General features: G+C 38.0%; 1 protein-coding gene across 1 annotated transcript in view; it reads right to left on the reverse strand.

Moving 5' to 3' along the window:
• Nucleotides 1-2,993: 2,993 nt before the first annotated feature.
• NKAIN3 (sodium/potassium transporting ATPase interacting 3) overlaps nt 2,994-26,296 on the reverse strand; it is a 386,537-nt gene continuing 363,234 nt past the window's right edge. Inside the window, exons 5-6 of the mRNA XM_044682615.1 lie at nt 5,373-5,452; nt 2,994-3,077 (exon numbers count right to left, since the gene is read on the reverse strand). Coding sequence (XP_044538550.1) covers nt 2,994-3,077; nt 5,373-5,452 — 164 coding nt within the window. The remainder of the gene's footprint in view (nt 3,078-5,372; nt 5,453-26,296) is intronic.

The raw sequence follows: 26,296 nt of genomic DNA on the forward strand, positions 1-26,296 counted from the left end.
TCTCCCCCCTGACCACATCCATTGCCTCCAAGCTCTCTAAGTTAACCTCTATACTATTGCTTTGGAAGCGAAAATCATCCCAGCATATAAGACTGATCATGTATTCCCTTGCTCAGAACTTTCCATCACTCCCCAGTGCCCATGGGAAAATACAAACTCCTGAGCCTGGCATTCAGGACCCTCCTAAATCTGAGAAAAACTTACCTTTTAAGCTGTGTTTCATGCTATTTCCCATAAGTCTATGTTTTAGACTCAGGGCAGCCAGATAGTGCAATGGAGAGTGCTGGACCTGAAGTCAGGATGACTTGAGTTCAGATTTGGTCTTAGATACTGTGTGACCTTGGGCAAGTCACTTAATATCTGTTTGCCTCAGTTTTCTCAACTGTAAAATGGGGATAATATTAGCATCTACTTTACAGGGTAGTAGTCCCTTCCCTGACTACTAGCGATTTCTCAGTCTCATCTTGTGATAAGGTTCCCATTTCCTATGTATTCATCAATGCATATGTATGTAGAATAAACTATTTCCTTATCTCTTCTTGTTAAAAATCCTTTTTTATCTTTTAAGCCTTACTGTAGATGTTATTCTCTCTATGAAGTCTCCTTGATTCTCACAGCAGCAAAACAACCTCTTGATTCCTCACATTTGGGGAGGAGAAATCTTTGTTCCCTTTTATCCTGAGCACATTGCACCTTGATTCATTCTCATTTATGTACATGTCTTATTCCTCCTATAAAACTCAAATCTCCCATAAGGCAGGTACTGGGTCTTTTCATCTTTGTGCCCTTAATACTTAACCAAATCTAAGCGAGACAAGTCATATGCTGAAAGGTACTGAACAGTGATGGGTAGTTAGGTGGCTCATTGAATAGAGAGCCAGGCCTGAGTCAGGAAGACGTGAATTTATATCTGGTCTCAGGTCCTTTCTAGCTCTGTGATCCTGAAGAAGTCACTTAATCCTTTTTGCCTCAGTTTCCTCATCTGTAAAATGAACTGGAGAAGGAAATCGCAAACCACTCCAGTATCTTTGTCAAGAAAACCCCAAATGGGGTTTCAGAGTTGGACACAACTGAAAACAACTGAATAACAACAGCAGTTAAACTGAAGAATGTAATGGTCCAAAGAATGAGAGACCAAAATGCTATAAAAGCTCTGAGCTGTAAGAAATCATTTCTGATAGGAAGGATGAGGAAAAGATCGATGCCTGGTAAGCACAAGATACACAGGAATGGAATGGGGGTGAAAAGGAAAATAAAGGGCAGAAGAAATAGTCTGAATAAAGGTAGGAAAGAAGGAGCATGTTCAGGTACTATAAGAAGTATATGACTGGCAGCAGCATCAGGAGATTTTTGTAACAGGAGAGAGAGCAGGTAAACTATGGAAGGTCTTGAAAGGAAGAAGTACTTCAGTCTATTTTGGGCAGGTAATGAAGACTTACCAAAGGCTTGGGGTGAGAGAGAGTAGGTAGGGGTAGCATAGGATTTTAGCCTCCTATACCTGACTGCTAATCTTTTTCGTAAGTTGGCACAGTGGCAGCTAAATGGTAGCTTAATTTGTAGTAAGTAAAAGTCCTGAGCAAAGGTTAATCTGATAATAGCATGTTTTAATATCTAATAACTGGTTGGAGAGAGTTCAGAGTAAAGGAATTCTTGCCATGGTACTTGCTACCTGTATTTCAAGGAATGTAAAAATTAAATAATTCCTATAACTTCAGCTCAAGGTCATTTAATGGCCTCGCATCTTTGTGTGTTGATAAATTAGTGAGATTAGCTACGGGTTTAGATAGATTATTCTTGATTCTTTTCTTCATTTGTCCTTTCAATCAGTCAGTAGAAAACCATTTATTATTGTGGTGTTCAGTTGTTTTAGTCATGTCCCCAAATGGAGTTTTCTTGGCAAACATATAAGAGTGGTTTGCCATTTATTTTTCCAATTCATTTGACAGATGAGGAACTGAGGCAAATGGACTTGAGTAACTTGTCTTCAATCACACAAGTAGTAAGTTTTGAGGCTGGATTTGAATTTAGGAAGGTGAGATTACTTGTAAGAGGACGAGTCTTCCTGACTTCAAGCCCAGAATTCTACCCATTGTACCATCTAGCTGCCACTGGACCAATTTACAATTTATCTGGCCTTCAGGTACTGTGCTAAGTGCTGGGAAAAAAGAAAATGGGCAAAACACAAAAAACAGTTCCTGCCTTCAAGAAGATGAAATACTAAGTGAGGAGATAATATATAAATAAATCAGTATATATAAGATACGAAGAGAAAGGAAGGTAACCTTAGAGAGGAAGAGTCAAGTGGATAGGAGGACAGGAAAGGAATAACCACTAATTGGCCTTTCTATTGACCCTGGAAGGAAGCCAGGAATTTCAAACAGTTCTGGGAACAGAACCAATAGACAACACCTTGTCTTCTCAATAATTATTGCCTTGGAGTCCCTGAGAAGCAGGGAAACTAATGGAGCATCACCAACATATGCCAGAGATGGGACTTTTTCTGTATATAAGAGAAATGCTTGTAAGTCATTTTCCTGCTGTGAGTCTTCAAACTGGACTCCTATATTGTGTTTAATGGGGGAATGGATCAATGCCTGGTCTATTATTTGGGAAAGTCAGAGGCCAGATAGAAATACCTCTGTCTCAAGGAGTACAGAGAAAACCAGAAGCTGTGTCCTTTACCTTCACCATGAAAGTCATTTGTTACTCTAAAAATCCTTCAAAAATTTTTGCTTCAAAGATGTGAATTTTACATATGGGATGACCTTCACTTTTCTGGAGCATCCTTCTATATAACATGCTGCTGGGGCAGCAAAGTGGCTCAATGTATAGAGAGCCAGTTCTGGAAGTGGGAAGTTCTGGATTCAAATTTGATTTCAGACACATCCTAATTATGTGACCCTGGGCAAGTCACTTAATCCCCACTGTCTAGCCTTTACCTAGCCAATACACAGTATTGATTCCAAGACTGAAGGTAAGGGTTTAAAAAAAATTTACATTGCCAACTGACGAGGAAAGTAGACAAGAATCTGATTGATCACCTGATCATCTGATCTGATGTCCTCCAGTAAACTTGTCTGAAACCCCAATTTAATTGAAGAGGTTCCAAACTTACTAAAGATATGGAAGGCTTCATTAGATGACGGGCAACAGTCTGAGAGAGAGAGATATAGTTCATTTTGATCACTGAAGTCATCTGTATTCATGGATGATAGCTAGGTGCTTTCTTCACTATAGGATCATAGGACATTTAGAACTGAGTGAAACTGTGAGGTACAGTGGAAAGAAATGACTTGACATCAGTAGACATGGATTCAAATTCTGACTCTGCAACTAACCTCCATGGTGTTGGGCAAGTCCCTTAACCTTTTGGGGGTCTGGTTTGAGTGTGAGTAGCATAGATCAGATCATCTGGGGTGCTCAAATTTTATTAAAAAATTTTGGTAATCATGTTTCAATGTAATTTCCTATATAATCCTATGTATTTTATTTTATGACTTTTAAAAAATTATTAATTCTGAAAAGGGGTACATAGATTTCATCAGATTGACAAAGGGATCTGGGGTACTAAAAAAGGTTAAAATTCTTGCTTTAAGATTCGGGGATTATTATGTGGAGATGACAGGGAATTTAAACATTCAGCCCTTTACTTTCAACCCCTTACAAGTTCTAGAAAGCTTTAGTAACTAGTCACAGAGTGTGCAAGGAGCAGAGCCAGAATCCAAACCTAGGTCCTCTTCTAATACCAAAATCCATTGCCCTTTTCATCACTCCACACCACATGGTTTTCGATTTCATGTCAATAATTTTGTTCTAGTCTTCTATTATGAATAACATTCTCTTTGGCAGAGAAAAAAGAAACAAAATAAGACTTGTCACAGTTTTGTCACCTTATCATTATGTCATACTTTGGCACCCCTCTTCTCCATCCCCTGCCAACCATGCAGTGTTCCTCTCTTTTCTTGGAGCTTCTTCTTGCCCCCAGCATAGCTTTAAAAAAGTCATTTATGTTTTTAATGTTTTCATTAGTATTCATTGCAAGCCTCATTTCATTTGTGGCTTTGTCATTCTGCACATTATTCTTATAGGATCACTTTTATATTCATACTATTCATCCTCAGTTATCTACCCTTGCTTCCATATTCTATAAATGTCTTTAAAAAATATGCATTGGTTAATGAGTTCCCTGAGCCACTAAAATGGTCTTTTTAGACAACTCCATCTTTTCTTCACTGGCATCATCTGCATTTATGTTTTTCAGACTTTCATTCTTGAAAATCTCTCATCCATCTTGAGCCAACTTCCCTAGCAAAATTTTACTCTACGATCTGCTACCTGTTTAACATGAGCTTTTTTTTAAAAAAATTTTATTTTAAAGCCTTAACTTCTGTGTATTGGCTCTTAGTTAGAAGAGTGGTAAGGGTAGGCAATGGGGGTCAAGTGACTTGCCCAGGGTCACACAGCTGGGAAGTGTCTGAGGCCAAATTTGAACCCAGGACCTCCAGTCTCTAGGCCTGACTCAATCCACTGAGCTACCCAGCTGCCCCCAACATGAGCTTCTTGTTATGTGATCTTACAAAGTCTCTTCTAGGATTAGTCTACTACCTACTCATTTACACTCCTTCCTCCTTCCCTCCCTCCTTTCCTTCCATTCCTTCCATTCCTTCCATTCCATTCCTTCCATTCCTTCCTTCCATTCCTTCCTTCTATTCCTTCCTTCCTTCCTTCCTTCCTTCCTTCCTTCCTTCTTCATCCCTTCCTCCCTTCCTTCCTATTCCTGCTCTATCTGTGGTAAAAAGGAGATCTACATTCTCTTTTTGCATATGTTATGAACTCAGATAATGAGAATACGACACTTATCAACTTGCTCCCCCCCCCCCCCGCAACCCTTTTCCTTACTCATGTCACTCCCTCTATAATCTAGAAGACAGTAAATAAATCAATCCTTAGAGATTGATAGAGGTGATACAAGGAAGAGAACCCTAGATTTGGAGTTGGGGTGGAAAATCCTCTCTTTCATTTACTGCTTAGGTGACCTTGGGCAACTCACTTTACCTCTTCTAGTTTTTCTCATCTATAAAATGTGAGAATTGGATTAGATGACCTCTGAAGTTCTTTCTAGCTCTAAATCTATAATCCTTAGTGTTCTCTTCAGCAGGGTATTCAACACTCTTCCTGTAGTTAAAGAAATGATTTAGATAATGAAATTGTAATCTATCCTTTGGAAAAAAAACACATCCTACATGTGAAATATCAGTGATTATAAATTAATAGAAAAATTAGTAGCAATTGTCCAAATTCATTCTGGTTCAGGTTAGTTCTGGCCATGTTAGAAGGATTAATATTTTCCAGCTCATCACAACCTTACTTACAGGTTTAACAGGCTTTAATTCAACATGATCCTGGGGGGACTGATGATAGGAGTGTGTGTCAAGTCCACCTATGAAGTCAACTGAAAATATAACAGTCCAATATAAATATATAGATGGAAATGAAAAATACACATAAAACTGAAAATTTAAAACAGAATATATGGAAATAAAAATATTTATGTCTGAAATGTACCATAAAATGGAAAATAGATTTTTTTAACACATGACTAAAATCAATAAAGTCAAATAAATAAATGCTAGTGAAATTTGAGATATTCAAAGTGTGTAGGAATTTTTAGACTTTAAAAAATGCTCAATTTTCATTGATTCTGGTAAAAAGACAAAATAACATTAGAATATCAGTTTATTTACAATGCCCCCAGAATATTCATTCACATCAAGATGTGAATTCTTTCTCACTCTATGTCAAAACCTATGTTTTTTGCTCCAAGTGCCATAATCCATTTTCCTAATATGTTTTGTTCATATTTTTAAAAGGCTCAAGCAGTCACCTAATAAATCTCTTTGACTCAAAAGGACTTCCCTCAACACAACCCAGAGACAGTTAACTTGTTCTTTAAAATATTCAAGGGAGTTTTCATAACCTCCTCGATCAAGTTACCAGATGTTTCACAATCCCAGGGTTAGAATTTTCTATCTAAATATTTATCTAAATGTTCTTCTTGAACGTTTGAATCCCTTCTGGGTCACTCAAACTCTTCTCGTCCAATACTCATTTCAGTCACTAATTTTAATTTATTTCAACTGCAACTCAGCTATGTTCATGCTCATTTCCAATTCCAAATTGGCTAGAATTAGGATTAAGTTATGTTACATAAGTGCACATTTAACAAGTATCAAGTTAAATAGTGCCATTGTGCATGTCTGAATTAATACCTATGTGATCTCGGAAAAATTACTTGCTCTCTCTAAGTCTCAGTTGCAATATATGCGAAATTATGGGGTTGGGCTAAACAACCAATAATTTTCTGGCTCAAATTCTATAATCTCATCATGAGTCCTTCAAGTCATTCATTATTTCTAAAATGTTTTCTATATCTATTTATTTATTCTTGCATTTGTTAACATCTATGACTCTATATAATAATAAAATTTAATATGTTTCTGTGTGTGTACATACACACACATATGTGCACAAACCTATTACACATACATAATGTGTCCCAAGTGTATATGTAGATTTAGTCATACCCTATTCTAATGGCAATCACTTAATAGAACCAATATTGACCTCCATTGATAAATACTCCAATGGAAGTTAGATTTGGACTTGGATATTTCTTAGTCACTCTTTTTTTCCTCCCAAATAATCATGAGTCATTTTCTTACCATCACAGAGTTGTATCACTATTTTTCTGAATAGATCAAAATTCAAATTTATTAAGCTAATTCTCATTAAAAAATTTTAAAGACTAATTGTAATGGAAGAGCAACTGAGGAAAAGTTCCAGAACTGAAAAGGCTACTCAAAAGGAAAGAAGCCCTTTCTTGTATATTATTTTGTACCCAGAGATGTGATGTCAACCATACCATGACCGAATCTGTATGATAGCAAGGTGTTTTATAATGGGAGTTTATCAGAGTGACAGAGAGGACAGGTAGGTGGAGCAATGGTTAGAATGACAGGCTTAAGGTCAGAAACACTCATCTTCCCAAGTTCATAGCCAGTCTCCCACTCTTACTAGTTGCATGACCCAGGGCATGTCACTTAACCCTTTTATCTTAACTTCCTCATCCATAAAGTGAACTGGAGAAGGAAATGGAAAAACCACTCTAGTATCTTTGCCAAGAAAACCCTGAATGAGGCAAAATTGAAAAATGACTCAACTACAACTACCATACTGAAAAATACCATGTCATATTAATACAGCAAAGTGTAGATCTTTAGTCACTCTTTTTTTAATTTACTTATAAATACATTTTATCTTTATTTTCTTCCAATAACAAATTTCCATATAAGTTTTCCAAAGTTATATGATTCATGTTGTCCCCCTCCTCTCTTCTCTCCCCCTTTCCGGAGCTGACAAGTAATTCCACTGGGTTATACATATATTATCACTCAAATTTAGTCACTGTTTTACCAGCCACATCCTTACTTTCTTTCTTCAAAGCCTCTCACCAAGTGCTTCCAATCCTACCTCCATTTCCACTAATTATACCTTCATTATACTTTTAGTTTTTTTTTTTTTTAAACCCTTGTACTTCGGTGTATTGTCTCATAGGTGGAAGATTGGTAAGGGTGGGCAATGGGGGTCAAGTGACTTGCCCAGGGTCACACAGCTGGGAAGTGGCTGAGGCCGGGTTTGAACCTAGGACCTCCCGTCTCTAGGCCTGACTCTCACTCCACTGAGCTACCCAGCTGCCCCTAATACTTTTAGTTTTTGATAATTTTGTCTTTGTGAGAGTTCCTTGGTAGGCTTTATGGGGTATAAGGAGGAGAAATGAGTAAAAAAATGTTTAAATTAAAAGCTATAGTGTCACTTATCTAAAAAAAGCTGATTCTTTAAAATATTCTCTTCCTTATTCATCCTGGAAAAGTGAAATATTACTTGTAAACATTGGTACAGGAGCCAGAAGGGATGTCCTTTACTTTTAGATTTTACTGATCTATTTCCTGGGTCAAACTCAAGCAGAACACATAGCTACCAAGCCACCTCTTAAAAGAAATAAAGTTCCTTATAATTCAGCCTCTTTTGCAATTCACCACTCCAGTCATCTCAAATTTCAGACCAGGATGCTAACCAAGTGGATGGATGGATGGCTTGTAAGAGTTACTATATATTTGCAGTGATAGCTTGTTGCACAATAAGAGTATTGTGTTTTCTACTTGTAAAAGCTATACAACCACTCAAGACTATAGGAAAGTTTAGGTCATAAATGAAATTTCCTTTGGATAATTCAGTACTCCAGAGCCATACTCAATTCCCCACTCCGTTTTCTCATACCTAGTCTGCTTTATACATAAGCAAAAAAGATCTCAAAGACAATTGATTTTCTTCCCATATGCTGGTCTACAGGGTGGAAAATGTGCAAGGTGGGCGTAATGAATGCTGCTGATTGCTGACCCTGACAGCTTCACATGAGAAATAATTTATCACATGCCCTGTGAACTTGAAGAGTCTAGCTCTGTAGGACATAGGAGAAGAATTGCCCATGGCTGAGTATTTCTTGGTGTGGTTCAGACTCAATCTAAGTGCTAATGCCTTTCTGCCCCCATGGAAATGAGATTGTTCTTACTGTAAAATCTATAAGTAATATTTGGAGGGATCTTTATGGACTTGATTCTCCATTTCTTTGTCCATCTGCATAGCCCTTCTGTGAGCCCATTTTCTAATGTAGTGAAAGGGCAGAGTAGATATTTCTGTGTGGCATACATCTGTCTGTGTGTGTTTGGGACAAGTGAATTAATAGTAAAACAGGTTTATTTTTATTATTTTGGTGGTGTGACATCTATACTTCAGATTTTATAAAAGTTGGCTATTATTTTAAAAAATTAGGAAGTTCTATTTATTTTTCTTTCCCTCAGGCTATCTTTGATTAGAAATATGAAAAAATTTAGAGCTGAAAGTATCTTATTTCAATTGATTTTATTTCTAAATTTGAGAAATTTCATTCAACAGGAATGCAATTTCATGAGTATATACTTAATGCTTTCCCCTAAGTGCATTAAGTACTCTCCTACTTCTATAGCAGAACTCTATGCTGAGCACCAAAGGTGCTCATACATAATGGAACTGGAGTCTGAAGTCCTGAGTTCTAATTCTGATTCTGTTACTTTCTAGTTGTGTGATTTTGAGCAAATTATTTAACATTTCTCTGTGTCTTAGTTTCTTTTTCTGTAAAAATGAGTGGTTTGAAGAAGATGATCACAAGATTCCTTCAAATTTGAAATCTTATCATCTGGGATTTGGATAAGATTGATATATCCCTGCTTTCATGGAACTGATAGTCTAATAGATAAATATATCTTTTGAATCCAAAACAATAAATAATTACATGAGTGAGGTAAAAGAAAAATGTATCGTGAGGTCTGGGGAAAGGGATTTTGGAGGGAAGATCCCTCTCACCAGGACAGAGGGGAAAGAATGATAAGAGCTGATAAAATTGAAGTATATTGGTGGAAGTAAGGGTGAGGGAACAGATTAGTGATACCATGGAAGATCCCTCTCACCAGGACAGAGGGGAAAGAATGAGAAAAGGTTTCCTGCAGAGAAATTGCTTTTAAAGAAATGAAATAAGAAAATGAATAGGTTGGAATTCAACAGAGGAAGAAAGAAAGGCAAAACATTCATTCTAGGAACAGTGAGCAAAGATTCAGGAAAAATTGTGGGATGTAATCAAAGGACAATATCCTAGTTTAATTATAAGGCAGAGTAGACATGGAAAGGAATATAAGATAAGGTTGGAAAAGTGAGGATGTTTCAGATTGTTAGGGACCTTCAAAATACATTTTCAATAGGCAGATATCTTGGGATCACAGATTGGTAGATAGGTGGATATCAAGGGATAGAGAGCTAGGCTTGGAGTCAAGAAGTCCTCAATTCAAATGTACCCTCAGACACTTCCTAGTTGCATGATCCTAGACAAATCATTTTACCTCCACCTGCCTAAGTTTGCTCATCTGTAGAATGAGAATCATATCACCTTCTTTATAGGGTTCTCATTAGGATCAAATGAAATATTTGTAAAGTAATTCATAACATTAAATTATTATGAAAATGCTAACATTATTGTTATTTAAAGATTGAAGTATTCAAAGAGGCCATCTGGTTCAACCCCCTATTCATTCATTTATTCATTTAGCCATGCACTCCCTCATTCATTTATTTATTTATCTAGTTATCTACCTATTTATCCATCCATCCACCCACTCATTTATTTATTTATTTATCTGTTCACCCACTCCATCTATTTATTTATTTATTTGTTCATTCATTCATTTGTTTGTTTGTTCATTTATTTATTTATTAATGCATTCATTTGTTCCTTCCTTCCTTCACTCACTCACTCATCCATTTATTTATTTATTCATCTACTTGTTCATTTATTTATTTATTTGCCAGACCCTTACTTTCTGTCTTAGTAACCACCCAAGAGAGAAGGGTAAGGGCTGGGCAAATGGGGCTAAGTGATTTGCTTGGGGTCACACAGCCAGGTAGTTTCTGAGGTCAGATTTAAACCCACGTCCTCCTGACTCCAGGCGTGATACTCTAAACCAGGGATCGGCAACCTTTTTGGCTGTGAGAGCCATAAACGCCACATTTTTTAAAATGTAATTTCGTGAGAGCCGTACAGTGCTCACAGTGTGCACTCCTGTAACAGTGCCTGGAAAAAAAATTGACTTTATGGCTCCTGCAGAAAGAGCCATATCTGGCCCTCAAAAAGCCAGATATGGCTCAAGAGCCATATGTTGCCGAACCCTGCTCTAAACACTGAGCAATCTTGCTGATCCCAAAAGCTCATTTTATGTATGAGGAAATTGGGCACAGAGATATGAAATGACTTGCCCAGGGTCAGACAACTAGGAAGTATCTGAGTCCAGATTTGAACTCTGGTCTTCTTGACTCCAAACCCGGCATTCTATCCACTGTGCACTGAGCCATGTAACTCATAACTCTCAGAGGTAGGATTTGAACCTGGGTCTTTGTGGCTACAGGTGTCAGTATACTATCTACAATGTTATATTGTCTCTGCTGAGGGAAGGTATGGTTATAGTTTTTGTAAATATTGAGTGGTAAAAGAGGGAAAAATGAAACTGGGAAATAGTAGTATAGTTTGGCTGGAATACAGAGCACAAGTAAGGGAATAATATGGAAATATGGAAATAATATGGAGGGAAAGTAAGGATGGAACCAAGTTATGGAATCTTAAATGCCAGGCTAAGAAGTTTGAGTCTTATTTAATGATATTATGAGCAGCTATGTGGTACAGTGGATAGACTGCTGGGCCTAGAGACAGGAAGACCCATCTTTAAGAGTTCAAATCTAGTCTCAAACCTTTACTAGCTGTATGACTCTGGGCAAGTCATTTAACCTTGTATATCCTGATTTCCTCCTCTGAAAAAGGAGCTAGAGAAGGAAATGGTAAACCAATATCTTTACCAAGAAAACCCCAGATGGTTTCTTCCATGAAGAGTGGAACATGACTGAAATAAATTAAACAATAACAACAATTAAGGTGGAGGGAATGATTTTGTCAGGTCTTTTAGCCTGGACAATAATTTTGGCAACATGAAAGCTAGGCTAGAGACAGGTGAAACTGAAGGCAAATAGGCGTCTGTTATATTAGCCTGGGTAAGAGCTGATAAAATTGAAGTATATTGGTGGAAGTAAGGGTGAGGGAACAGATTAGTGATACCATGGAGTGTATAATTAGAATTCTACACCCCAGGACTCTCTCTCCCAGCATCCCATTTGCGTATCTACGCTAAGGAACTAAGGTAGAGAAGATGTAAGTTTTGTGTAGCTCCGCCCTCTCTCTTTCCCTGGGAACAAGGTTTGTGGAGGCTGGGGGAGAGCCAGGCAGGAGAAGTTTATTCATGTGGTCATATTTAAGTTTTATACTTTGTTTTTTTATTTTCTTCAACTTCAAGTGATTACTAATATATCTTATAAAATATAATACTTGGAGTTATTGGATATTAATTTAAATCTTACAAGAGGAAAAATCAAAAGAACTTGGAAACTTCATAGGGAAAGGGAAAGGGAGAGAGAGAGAGAGAGAGAGAGAGAATGAGAGAGAGAGAGAGAGAGAGAGAGAGAGAGAGAGAGAGAGAGAACAGTCAAAGGTGACTCTGAGGTTTCAAGCCTGGGTCACTGGAGGATAGGGCTCCCATAAACAAAAATAGTGGGGTGGGGAGAAAGTCAATTTAAATAATCAATGTAGTGGGCATATAGGAACAAAAATGAAATAATGGGAAGATGGTGCATTTTGTTTTCAACATGTTGAGTTTGAGGTGCTTTTGTACCATTTTTTTTGTCATCATTTGTCAAGTGTATTGTATAATATGCTTTTATTTTTTTATTTCTTAAATTTTATTTAATTTAGAATATTTTTCTAGTACCAGTTGATAGTTGAATATATTGGAATAGATTTTGTAAGGGTTTGAGCCTGGATATGAAGAAAGATTGGGGAGCTACAGTGTAGAGGTCAAATTTGAATCCTTGGATGCAGCTAAGATACCAAAGAAGTGAATGTAAAGACAGAAGGGGTATGCTGTTGTTTAGTTATTTCAGTCATGTCCAGCTCTTCATGACCCCATTTGGAGTTTTCTTCACAGAGATATTGGAGTGGTTTTTTGTTTCTTTTTCCAGCTCATTTTATAGATGAGGAAACTGAGGCAAACAGAATTAAGTAAGTGTCTGAGGCAAGATTTGAACTCAGGAAGATGAATCTTCTTGACTCCCAGTGTAGATCTATAGATTTAAAGCTGGAAGACATATTAGAAGTCATTTAGTCCAATCCTTTTATATATGAAGAAAAATCAAAGCTCAAAGAGTTTCAGAGACTTCTGTAAGGCCACCTAGGTAGAAAGTAGCAGAATTGGGAATGTTGTAGAATAAGATCCATCTCATTTGATGTTAGGGCTAGAATTCTTTGGATTGCATTATGAGCATGGAAGACAAAGTCTTTGGGGGGCAGCTACACTTAGGCATAACCATATTTGGGCAGTGGGAGAAGGCCTAACAAATCTGAGAAGTTAAAGTCAGACAGAGGAAGAAAACCGATCTAGTGCAATGTCATGGAAACCAAAGGAAGAGCAGGTAGACAGATAAGAGAGTGACTGACAGCCAAATGCCATAAAAAGGTCAATGAGGGTGAGAACTAAGAAAAGGCCATTGAATTAATAGTCCACTGGTATCCTTGGAGAGAGCAGTTTTAGGAGAGTGGTGGACTGATTCACAGAAGATCATAAAGACTTGTGGAAGGAATAAGTATGAGGAGCTAGGAAGTAGGGGCCCTCAGTGTAACCTATTCCTTTAAAAAGTTTAGCAGGGGGAAAATATTCAAAATAAAAAAAAATAAAATAAAAAGTTTAGCAGGTAAAGGGAAGAATTTTTTTCTAGAGGAATAAAACATTAAATCAAATTGGTAAACACAAAATAATTTGCAGAAGGAGAGAGCATTAACAACTAGGAATAAAGAAAGGGTTCTCTTGGAGCAATGTGTGGTAAACCCTAAAAGAAAGCTAGGTATTCTTTTTTTTCTTTTAATAAACCCTTACCTTCTGCTTTAGAATCAAGACAATGGGGGTCAAGTGACTTGCCTAGGATCACCCAGCTAGGAAGTGTCTGAGGCCAGATTTGAACCTAGGACTTCCTGTCTCTAGACCTGGGTCTCAATCCACTGAGCCATCCAGCTGCTCCCCCCCCCCCCCAAATGCAGATATTCTAAGAACCCATGGTGTGCCAATGAACCAAGGGAATCTTACAAGAACTCAGCTGGAGATCTACTGGGGACTCAGGGTAGGCACTCCCTAGAACTCTTTTTTTTTTTTTAAATTAAAACTCTTACCTTCCATCTTAGAGTCAATACTGGCTCTAAGGCAGAAGAGTGGTAAAAGAAGGCAATGGGGGTCAAGTGACTTGCTTAGGGTCACACAGCTGGGAAGTGTCCAAAGCCAGATTTGAACTTAGGACCTCAGTCTCTAGGCCTGGCTCTCAATCCACTGAGCTACCCAGCTGCCCCCACCTAGAACTCTTAATACTCTCATACATCTTAAATTTTTTTGCCCTGAAGCAGAACTCCAGTTACTCCACCCTATGTATATATTTCTACCAGAAGAAGGGAGTCTAAGAGAAAGAGTTTGAAAAAGTTAAAGCAGGGCTTCAGAGGTCATAGTAGAAGGGGAGAGGCTGGCTGACTGTGCTGAGAAAGGCAGAGATGGAAGATAATAGGTTTAACACTGGAGGAGAGCTTCGAGGTCATTGAATTGAACCATCTCATTTTAGAGAAGAGTATACTGAGGCTAAGTCATTTTGTTCATCATCACAAAGCTAGTAAATGTTTGAACTGGGATTCAAACTCAGATCTCCTTGACTCCAAGCCTAGTGCTATGGGAGAAGAGTCTGAAATTTAGATTTAGCCATCAGATGGTTAGAATTTTCCAGGAGAAGGGCAGAAGCAGCAGTAGTAATAATAATAGTAGGTAGCATTTTTATTGTGCTTTAAGGTTTACAAGACTTATATAATAATAATACCCATATGCTCCTAATTAGAGCATTGATATGAGGAAGCCTGTGCTAATGGCATCACTTGGGTAATCAGCTCAGGTGATTGCAGCCAGAGAAGGTTAAGCTTATGGGGCCCACAGATGTGGATACCCTCATTAAGTGCTTAACTAGAGTCGAGGTTATTTTTAATCCCCATTGAGCAGAGGTTCTAAGCTTCTTTTGTATTATGCGACTCTTTAGACAGGGCTAGGGACCCCTTTCTCAGAATAATGTAATTAAATGCGGAAAACAAAATAGGTTGGATTATAAAAGAAAATGATCATATTGAAATAGAGTTAGCAAAATATTTTTTAATAAAAGTTCATGGGTCTAAGGTAGAGAACTCCTATCTTTGAGGCTCTATGCATGCTTACTTGTCTGTGCTAAAAAAAGATGGAACAATAATGTAATGCTTTTTTTTTTTTTTTAAAGAAAAGGACTATTCGTTCAAAGAAGACTAATTAGCTTGTGTGCTCCAAGTTAAGTGAAGCTGATAGGGTGTTTTCCCAAGTGCTTATTTTAAAAGTTGCCAACTCTAGGAATAAAGTCTAAAGGAACCATTGTTCATGCATCTAAAAGCACACACCCTATCAGAGCCATTAACACCGCAGTTTAGTTGTTGTGTGCTGTGAAGTCACAAAAAGGAAATGCCAGGTTGATCTGAGCAGTCAACTGATGTCTTGCAGGGAGGCGCTTTAAAGACTCTGTAGAGAATTTTGCAACATCCTACTGATAATGAATGACTGCTTACAGAAGAAACCAGTTATTTCAGCTGTAGCTGGCAGCCAAAATCTATCGCATTTCTCAAGGAACTGTACTGCTCTGCAGGGTCACCTCTTTGGCTGGCTGCTTCCTGATCAGTGGAAAATTTCCATTCAGAATGCTCTGTTTGCCCAGTGGGGAAGGGGTACTCAGGCAGCCAGCACTGCTTGCTGTGGACAGGGCATTAGGGATGTTGATTCCTTTGCTGGCAGCTCTGAAGGATGGTGATCATAGTTTCCCTCAATGGTCATGCTGGAAAGCACTGCTGACTCAAGAAGGTGGCGCTGATGTCGTAAATAATTTTAAGAACTTTCGGAACTGTTCAGGCTGGATAGATGACACCCCAGAGCATGTTTTATTACCTCTCATTTCATTTTTACTCTGATGCAGGGGAACTTCAAATCTTTTCCTGGACCTGGGAAGTTAGGAAAGGTTGACAAGAGGAGAGAGTTTGAAAAGGTCAGATTCTTTACTTCTGAACAATAGGACGAAGGAGCCAGAATTTGATGGGACTGGATAGATCGGCACCCCATCTCGGGGATCAGAAAGGTAGGGCCATCTGATACCCCTGATTGAGAGTCAGGAGACTTCGGAGCTAATTCCAGCTCTATATCTTTTTCACTATTATCCTCCCAAACCATATCTTATCCATATTTGACCATAGCATCGGAATTGATCATAGTGAATGAGAGAGGGAGAAGGATAAGAAGAGGCAGTACAGAGGGAACCATGCAGTGATTATTTAGACAGAGATGGAAAACAAAGATGAGTTGAATACATGAATGAGTAAATACTGAGTATGGGCCAAGCACTGTGCTAAATGTTGGGTTTAGAAACAGAAAAATCGAGAGTCTGTTCTCAAAGAGTTCCCATTACAACAAAAATTGCTAGTATATATAGTGCTTTAACGTTTGCAAATCTCTTTATATGTAATCCTTAAAATGATCTTATGAGATAGGTGCTATTATTACCTTCATCTTATAGATGAGGAAACTGAGATCAAGAGAAATTAAATGGCTTATCTGGGGACCCACAACGATTTCTGAGAAACTATTGAGTTTCTGAGGCATTATCTGAACTCATGTCTTCTTGACTCCAAGTCTAACACTCTACCCACTGGGTCTCCTAGTTGGAGGAGACAACATATAAGAAAATACTTAGCTGAAGGGCAGATGGTAAAACCTGGAAGTATTAAGGATTCAGGGTAGAAGCAAATGACAAAACCCACAGGTCTTTAGGTTATATCTGTAGGTCTAATGATGGTGCTGGGGGTTTTCAGGGCAAAGAGGTAAGATAAATTATAAGTATAAGTCTCTGTGGTCTTTCATCTCACTGGAAGAAAGAGAGGTATCTTCCATTTTATTCAACCCATGTAATTGGGTGAATTTTGGGAGGCTGAGGTTGAGGAGAATGTGAGAAGAAAATCAAAGACATGGAGTAGCCCAGTCATGATGAATCTTCCCACTGCCTGGCCATCCCAGACAGGATTCTCTCTATACTCTCATACCCCTCACCATACTCAAACTTCCCTATTTTCTTGCTCTTTTCTCCCTTTTCCATTTCATGCTGTGGTGAGAAGGCCCTCCAGATTCTTTCATTCATCATTGTTGTTGTTACAAAAACAATTCTTCTAGAAAGTGTGTTCTTCCTATTTCTCACAATTTCCCCCTTTGTTTTTTTTCTTTTCTTCCCGAGGGTCAGAGAAGTGGAGATGACCACAGTTAGTCTAAGCTCTGCCCAAAGCATAAATCCTATCTATTATATTTCCAATACAGACTTGCATTGACAGGGAACAAACATACTGTCTGCTGAGGCAGTCTGTTCTATTTTGGGATAGCTTCATTTGATACTTGGTGTTTCTTATGATTTTTGGTAATCTTTAGTCCTAGGTCCTCATCCTTCCCTCTGGTGCCCACTCTTTCTCATGACAAACCTTCAAATGCTTGAAAACAATTACCTTCTTTTTTCCAGGCCAAACATTCTTAGATCCATAACTGAATCTATAGTGGATTATTTCTTGGCCCCTTACCAACGTGGCTTTCTTCTGGGCAAATGCTAGCCCACAAAAGGACACATCTCCCGATGTGCTCTGACCAGAACATGGTACAGTAGGTCTATTATGTCTCTCTTTTGAACATGAAACCTCTGTTAATGCAGCATTAGCTCCTTTGACTGTCACATCATGCTGCTGATGCATATGGAGTCTCTAGTCCTCTAAAACTGAGGGTTTTTTTTTTCACATGAATTGCTATCAAACTATGTCTATACTATACTATAATTGATGTGAAATGGTGGTGGGCTATTTGTCTCAGTTCCACACTTGAATAGGGATAAACATTGGAACAACTATGTCTTAGTTTCAGATTATTCTTCAGTTATTTTAGTTAGATTCAACTCTTTGTGACCCTATTTGCAATGATACTGGGATAGTTTTACATTTCCTTCTCTTGCACTTTTACAGATGAGGAAACTGAGGCAAACATGTTTAAGTGACTTGTCTAGAGTCACACACTAGTAAAGCTTCTGAGGCTGGATTTGAACTCAGGTCTTCCTGATTCTGAGTCTGGCACTATCCATCTAGCCACCTGGCTGCGTTCTTATAGATGTCTGTTTCTATGTCCACATATGAGTACATTTTTTTTTCAGCATATAAAAACCTTGCCCACCACCTGTATCTTCACATGTCTTTGCAGTGGCTGTGTATCACAATAGCATTCTGATAGCTGCTGGCGGTATTTAATTTTATAGAACAAAATCCTTTTCCAAACCTTTCCACTGGCTATCAGTTTCCATATTCAACCTAAAGATCGGTATCACCAGAAATAGATTGCCTGGGATTTAGCAGGTGAACTTCATGCCATATTTCTGTGCAAAGAGAATATGCCGTCCTGTGATATGTAAGATATAATATTGAACTTGTGATCCTTGATGACATCTGACTCCATTGGCTGACCCAAGCCTGAATCAACCACAAAGTAGAGGCAAAAAGAGAAAGGAATTGGAGAGTTGAAGTTTTGCCTCATTTAATGGTAAGGCCATCACACATAGCCCGTGATTCAAGAAGACCTGGTTTCAGATCCCACTTCCGACCCGTACTGCAAACTTGGGCAAGTTTCACTTCACTTCTTAGTGTTCTTGGCAACTTTAAGATTTGTAACTTGGGGAGAAGGTACAGACCTGCATTAGTAGAGGGAGTTCCCTCACTCACTATTCTCTACACTAATGAAACCAGAGGTTCATTCCCCATTCCAGTTTAAACTATGATGGGTCAAATCTATGTCACATACCACTCTTTATAGTGAAGAGATATTTGCAATTTTGCTTTACTTTATGCATGATTTTTGCTCTTATATAGTTCTTTATTGTAAAGGGACTTAACATACATTATCTCTTTTGAACCTATGTACTCAGAGCAGCAATATGGCACAGTGAATGGCTAGGAAGTATCTGAGGCACATTTGAACCCAGGACCTCCCATCTCTAGGCCTGCCTCTCAATCCAATAAGCCACCTAGCTGGTCCTAATAAACATTTATTATTTGCCAACTATGTGCAAAGCACTTGTTGATTTTGGGGTTCCTAGGAGAAAAAATGAAATAGTTTCCATTATCAAGAAGGTAGCATCTACTACCTTAATCACATTCTACCTTGTTGTTGTTCAGTCATTTTCAGTCATGTCTAATCCTTCATAACCTCATTTGGGATTTTATTGTCAAAGATACTCGAGTGCAATGATGGTGAACCTTTTGGAGATAGAATGCTGGGCCCTGCCCCCCACCCTTCCCCACAGACCAAGTGCTCTGCCTGCCCTGCCCCCCAGAGACCACATGCATGAATCTTCCCACCACCATATGCTAGGTATGCCCTGCCCCCCCCCCTTTACACCACATAGGGGAGGGAGAAACTCCCATTGGGCTGCTGGGTAGGTGAAGTAAAGAATGTTTTCAGTAAGTATAGAGAAAGGGAGGAGAAAAATGTTGTCAGGTGTGGTGAAGAAGAGGAGGGGAAGCAGTTTCACCTGAGTCCCTCTGTCTTTCCAGTAACAAACTCTGGGGGCTGGGGAGTAGGGAAGGAGGGTGGCTGAGTGCCCACAGAGAGCACTCTGTGTGCCATCTTTGGCACTCATGCCATAGGCTTACTATCACTGCTCTAGTGGGTTGATATTTCTTTCTCTAGCTCATTTTACAGATGAGGAAACTGAGGCAAACAGGATTAAAAGTCTTGTCCAGATAGTGAGACTGAATTTGAACTCAGGTATTCAAGACTCCAGGCCAGACACTATCCACTATAGCATCTAGCTGCCCCAAATTAGTATTTGGATGCCAAATTAGATAATAATCTCTTTTAGAGGGTCCCTCATTTTTTTTTCCTATTTGAATCCTCATGTCCTACCGTGGTAACTTGTGCACTTTGAGGACTTGATGGTGTTTAATTGAATCTGTAGAGATGTCTGAGAATAGATTTAAGCAGTTGTAAAACTTCCTTTGCTGATTTTCCCTCCTCTTCTCTTGTTCTTCTCGAAGTTTAATAAAAATGACTTATAGTACTATGTTTATGCTGGCTTGAAACTCTCTGATTGCTTTTCTTTGTTTTATAAACCATTAAATTTATTCAATATTGATATATCATCATTATTTCATACTCATGATATATACACATTTCCCTTTCAAAAGATAAAAAAAACTTCCTTTACTTGCTGACTCCCATATATGTATTTTTTATTTTCACTTGCCTAGAATATTTTTCTCCACTCTACCAAAAAAATTACCATTGTCTTTTATAGATATGTTACAAAAGATCTATTTTTTTCCTTTGAACTACTATCAACTTGTTTTAAGCTCCGAACCTAGAGTAAAACATGACAATATCTTTTCTATTAATTTGACTCAAACGCAGGTATTCCTGACATTAAGGAGAAGGATTTCTACCCATGGTACTGCATTGCTTCTCTCTGCTTATGTTACTCTGTTCAAGTAATGTTTTCCTAAAAAGTTAAATGCAAGCAAATGTTTGGGAACTGAGTTATGTCAAAAAGACTGCTTGAGAGAATAATGTAGTCAATTCTTATTTTATGCTAATAATCATTCTTGGAGAGATAGCACTGTATATAGTAGATAGAAGGCTGGCTCTGGATGAGGGAAACCTACCCTAAAATCTTGCCTCAAATACCTATTACTAGCTATATGACTCTGGGCCTTCAGGCAACTCCTTAAAATGATAATTTGCAGAGAAAGTACCCACTGACATTCTTAGATGAATTACCCTGCACTGATGATGCACCAATATGCACAGACCTGGTTAAAAATAAATTACTTTTAATTTATTGGCTTTAATTACTGTCTTCTATAATTAAAGTATGGCATATCTTTATATATCTACATACATTTGTAAACCTTTTTTAATATTGTGGGTAGGGGAAGAGGAAGTTAGCAGTCATGGGGACTCTGACTCTGGTTTGCCCTTTTCATGATGTTCCAGACAGTAAGTATTCTCAGAAAGCTGACAATAAGAAAAGGGCTGGAGTGAGGAAAATGTTTGGCCTTAGCCCAGAAGCGATTTAGGTTGTGGCTATTATAAGAACTGTTGGGAAAGGAAAGTTCAAGGTTAGAGAGGAATGATGAGCCTGGCAGACATCTCTCTGCCTAGGACTACTCTTGAGACCACTTTATCACATTGCTAATAATGGATTCCATGGGAAGAGATTGGAATCTTATACATTATAGCTGAACTGATGAACCATCCATGCTGGGAAGAAGTTAGATTGTGGAATTAGAATTAGAATAGATTGTGGAAGTCCCAATGATCCAAAGAAAAATGATGAAAAAATCTGGCCAGAGGAGGAATTGGTACCGTACATCCTAAGTTCTTTTTTTTTCCTTATAGTTTTTCTAGATTACATGTAGATATCATTTTTAATAATAATTTTCTGACATTTTGTGATTCATGTTCTCTCCCCCACAGACAGCAGGCAGTATGACATAGGGCAGTGTTGGCAAACTTTTTAGAGATTGTGTGCCCAACCTGCAACTTCGAGCTGCCTGTGACCCTCCCCCAATTACCTCAGACAGTGGAGGGAGGAAGTGCTCCCATTGGCTGCTGGGCGAAGGAGCAGGACATGTGGAAAATGGAATGGAGCAGCCCCCTCCAGCACACTGGAGTATGTGTGCCATGTCTTCGCCAACACGGATATAGGTTATATATGTGCTATCAGGCAATATGTATTTCCATGTTCATTATGTGAAAGAAGACAAATATCAGTTATATGAGAAAAAAATTAATGATGGAAATGAAATGAAAAACGGTATGTTTCAATGTGCATTTTGACTCCATCAGTTTATTCTATGGCAATAGGTAGCCTTTTTCATCATGAATCCCTTGGAATCATCTAGATCCTTGCATTACTGATTATAGTTAAGCCATTCACAATTGATCATTGAACTTTGTTGCTATGACTGTGTACAATGTTCTCCTGGTTTTGCTCACTTCATTTTGCATCACTTCATATGAGTCTTTTCAGATTTTTTGTGTGATCATCCTGTTCATCATATCCTGATATGCGTTAGCTCTTAATTGAGTGGACATTGAACCTCTGAGGTACCATGAAAAGAACAGCATTTAGGATTTATACTAATTATATTATATATGATATATATGTATATTTTATTATATGTATTTATACATATTTACTTATATATATTTATATAAAATATATATATATATATATATATATATATATATACATACTAATAATTAGCTTCTGCAGCTAACAGCTAGTTGTGATTAAATCTAAGCACCTGACCAGAATTCTTGGCTTTGCTTGCAGGCTAGTTAAAGTATAATAGAGTCTAGGGCTGTAGTGGTGAAACTATGGCATATGTGCCACAAATGGCATGCTGAGCCCTCTCTGTAGGCCCATGTGCCATTGTCCACCAGAGTTCCATCCAGAGTTTGTTACTAGAAAGGCATATGGGCTCAGGTTGAGCTGCTCCCTTCCCCCTCTCCACCCCACCTAAGGACATTCCTCATTTCATCTGCCACTCTGCCTGGCAGCCCAATGGGAGCACTTCCCCTCTCCCTCCCTGTCTGGGGTAAGGTGGCAGGGATGGGTGAAGTGGTGCTTGGTCTCTGAGGGAGAGGTGAGGCATGACATTCAGTCTCTAAAAGGTTCACCATCACTGTTCTGCAGAGAGCTTATGGACATATATTCTATGCAGTTGCTGTTTAAATGTATTTAACTTTATTCCTTTTGCTTCTATGATTATGAATAAATATATACATATACTTAAATCATGCTTGTGCAAAGACTTCTTGTGTTACATTGTTGTGATTTCAATGAAATGTACTATTGAGGCAAAAAAGAACTTTCCCATTGGTATATGTGCTGCTGAAGCAAGAACAGAACTTTCCCATTGGGAAAAGGTCTCATCGAATAAATTCACAGAGACCATATGTTTATATGAATGTGAAATGAGCACTTTTACACACAAAAGGGACAAGACAGAGCAAGTCAGCCATCTCTCTGAGAACACTGGAGAGCTTAACCTTTCCCTAAAGGTCTCCTTGGTGTTGGATGAAGTTCAGAAACATCCAAAGAGCATAGGATGCCCAGAACTTGGCCATCTTTGAATAAGATCAAGCAAGTATCCAGAAGTGCCCCTTAGTGTTAAGTGAACACCTCCAGGGAGATGCGGCATATAAAATATGTGTATATAGAATCAGAATTGTAGAACTTCAATTGGAGGGACCTTGGATGCTACAGAGTCTAACCTAAACTTAATCTCCTAACAAAAATTAATCTCTTCTACAATACACTCAGAAGAAAGCATCCAATTTTTGTTAGACATAGATACATATGTGTGTATACATGGGCTACATGAATGTGTGGGTTGTATATATATACACACATATACATTAAAAAAACAACTGAAAGTCATTCCTATACCTTAAATTGGACTAGTTGACCTCTGAGGTTCCTTCCAACTCTGAAGTTCTAAGATATACTAAGTTCTTAATATATATATATATATATATATATATATATATATATATATATATATGCAGTATCCATGCAGTGGGATAGTAAATAGGAAGGGACAATGGGATGTCATGAATCTCAGTGGTGTTTGCTACTGAATCTGAAAAGAACTATGGATGCCAGGTAGGAAAACAGACACCCATAGCAGCATCCAGGGGATGAAAGAAGCCAGAGTGGAATAAATATAGTGAGGGTGTGAAATGAGTAACTGAGAAGGCTCTGAGAATGGTGATGGCAAACCAGCTGTGCTAATGAGAAACATCAAGTTTAAGTGCCTCTGAAGGAAAAATAGGGAATGGACCCCCCAAAAAGAGACTTGAACTTAAACTAGAGCATATGAGGATGAATACTGTCTAGGATGTTTACTACATATGTGTCCTTGGGCAAATTACTTAATATTTCTAGGCCTGAGACTCAATTTATAAAATAAAAGATTTTGATGAAATGAGTTTTAATGACCCTTCCTGGTGTAAATTTATGGTCCTTTGGACTGCTCTAAGATCAAGGTTCTTAGAGAAATTGCTCTGGAAGGATGAATTGGGACTGAACTGGGACTGAGGCATGGACAGCTGGCCTCATCATATACCACTAGCATGGATATAATTCTAAATCTTCTTAAGGCTGGACTTTAGAAGCTTTGTGTTCTTCCCCACAATCATGGAAACAAATGAGCAATTGTTACAGTTTTTTTCTAATCTCCCCTGGAAGGGATCAAGGGTACCGATTTCAAGGTTTGCTGAAATATCTAATGATTTTCTTGGGAAAACACAGACAAAAATCACAAGATCAGCTAAGATGAAATTCAGAATTAAGTTGTTTACTAGTGGCAAATGGGGCTAGAATCAAATATTAAGATATCAGTATGGATTGCATTCAGAAAGTTATGTAGGGTTTTCAAGAACTGTAGTATGCTTGATACTGAAAAAAGCCCATCTTTGACACTAAACTTCTTTTAATGAACATATCTAGTTGTGAGGCATGAAATAATATAATCTTATAATAATCACTTTTGTAAGTAATCCTAAAAGATTATGTAAAGGCATGTAGAAAGTAGTCAGTAGAATGCTACCAACTAGAGCTTGCATATAAGAAAGGGTATGAAAGACATCTGTGTAAACAGAGAAACAGAGGGGACAATCATAAATCAAGAATGAGAGACAACAGATAGACAGCCTGAGAGGTATACTAGAAGAAAGAGGGTAGGCTTTTGGTGCATCACTTGGATCCTCCATGAAGGATTTATGGAAAGAGTCACAGATGATAAAAGAGCATGGAAAGACTGTGATCTGAACTGATAGTAGAAAAAACTCCCACATGATTGAAATCACGGATTCATCAAAATAGCCAAGCAAAGTTGGTCAAACTAAGATGGAAGATAGATTCCTCCTTCTTTATCCAAGACTAGACAAGCATTCTTAGCCAAGGCATGAGTCTGTTACTAAATGAGACTTAAATTTTTATATCAGAGATTCTTTGGAACACTCGATTATCTTAGCCCTACAGCAACTAGCATAAGAATGAATGGGAGACAGATACCCCATCATGTCTTTTTGCTTTTGGTTCCATCTGTAGCATGTTTTCCTTGAGTCAAAGGAAATGTAAAATTATGTATATATATATACGTATGTATATGTGTGTGCATGTGTGTGCATGTATATTATTGTCATTTTTCAGTTGTCTGACTCTTTGTGACCCCATTTGAGGTTTTCTTGGCAAAGATACTTAAGTGGTTTGTCATTTCCTTCTCAAATTCATTTTTTGATAAGGAAATGAATGTAAACTGGGTGAAATGACTTAGCCAGGGTCACATAGCTAGTAAGTACCTGAAGTTTGTTGAACTCATGAAGATGAATCTTCCTGACTCTAGCTCCAGCTCTCTATCCACTGAGCCATCTAGCTGCACCCCCATACACACATGCTTATGGGCTTTGAAGGAAATTTTGGAGAAAAACATGCTTTATCTTTATAGATTCAAAAACATTTAAAACAGAACTGATTATTTTCTTCTTTCAAATCCGTTTCAGTGATTCTGGATTTTGCAAGACTTTAGCTGGAGGAGTTAGCTGCTTAACCTTAAGACTCAACATGCAAGCAAAGAATTTATGGAAAGGCACTCTGAGATACTTACTCATAAAAAGCACTTGTTTGGGATTGGTAGCCAAAACCCAAATCAACATAGTAAATAAGACTGATTTTCCTTTTCAATGTGAACTACAGAGAATTGGGGAATCTTAGTTGTAAATGCATATTCATTCCTGAGAGTCTTTTAAACCAAGATGCCAGGATAGGCATAATAGGTAGCAATGGGAATATTATCTGAGCTGAGATGATCAAACTTGTATTCTCCCAAACCTCTCCACCAGAAAATAATCAGGAAAATTTATTGAGCAGTCTAGTGCAGAGGCAAGGCCAGATTAATTAACTTTATAATCTATTCTGCTCATTATAATATCTCAGGATGTATTATGACACCGTCATTCCAATCCTGCTTATTCCATGTTGAAAACATGGTTTTTCAAACTAGTAACCCACAACTCTTGTAGCTCACACAGGAACTGTGCAAAGAGTGTCATTTGGCTAATGGTGATGCTAAGTCTACGTGATTTTAATTGAAGCTTACGAATGAGAAGAATTCTATTGCAGAAGAAAAAAAATACAAAGATCTAGCATGGCCCTAATGAACTAATGAAGTGAAATTTTTTCATCATGACTCAAAAATAGTGGTTATTTCTTCCAAAAAACAGACATTATGGTCAGATGAAGGAAAAATATGAAGTGTTCCAATGGGGAGGAAAGCAGGAAACAGGAAACTAAGAACAGGTGGAGAAGTTAGAAAGGTATAAACTGGAAACAGTTACCCTCTAGGTTTTAGATATGATTTAGAATGAAAAAAGAA

The sequence above is a fragment of the Gracilinanus agilis genome, chromosome 1 (assembly GCF_016433145.1).
Source record: "Gracilinanus agilis isolate LMUSP501 chromosome 1, AgileGrace, whole genome shotgun sequence".
Classification (NCBI taxonomy): domain Eukaryota; kingdom Metazoa; phylum Chordata; class Mammalia; order Didelphimorphia; family Didelphidae; genus Gracilinanus; species Gracilinanus agilis.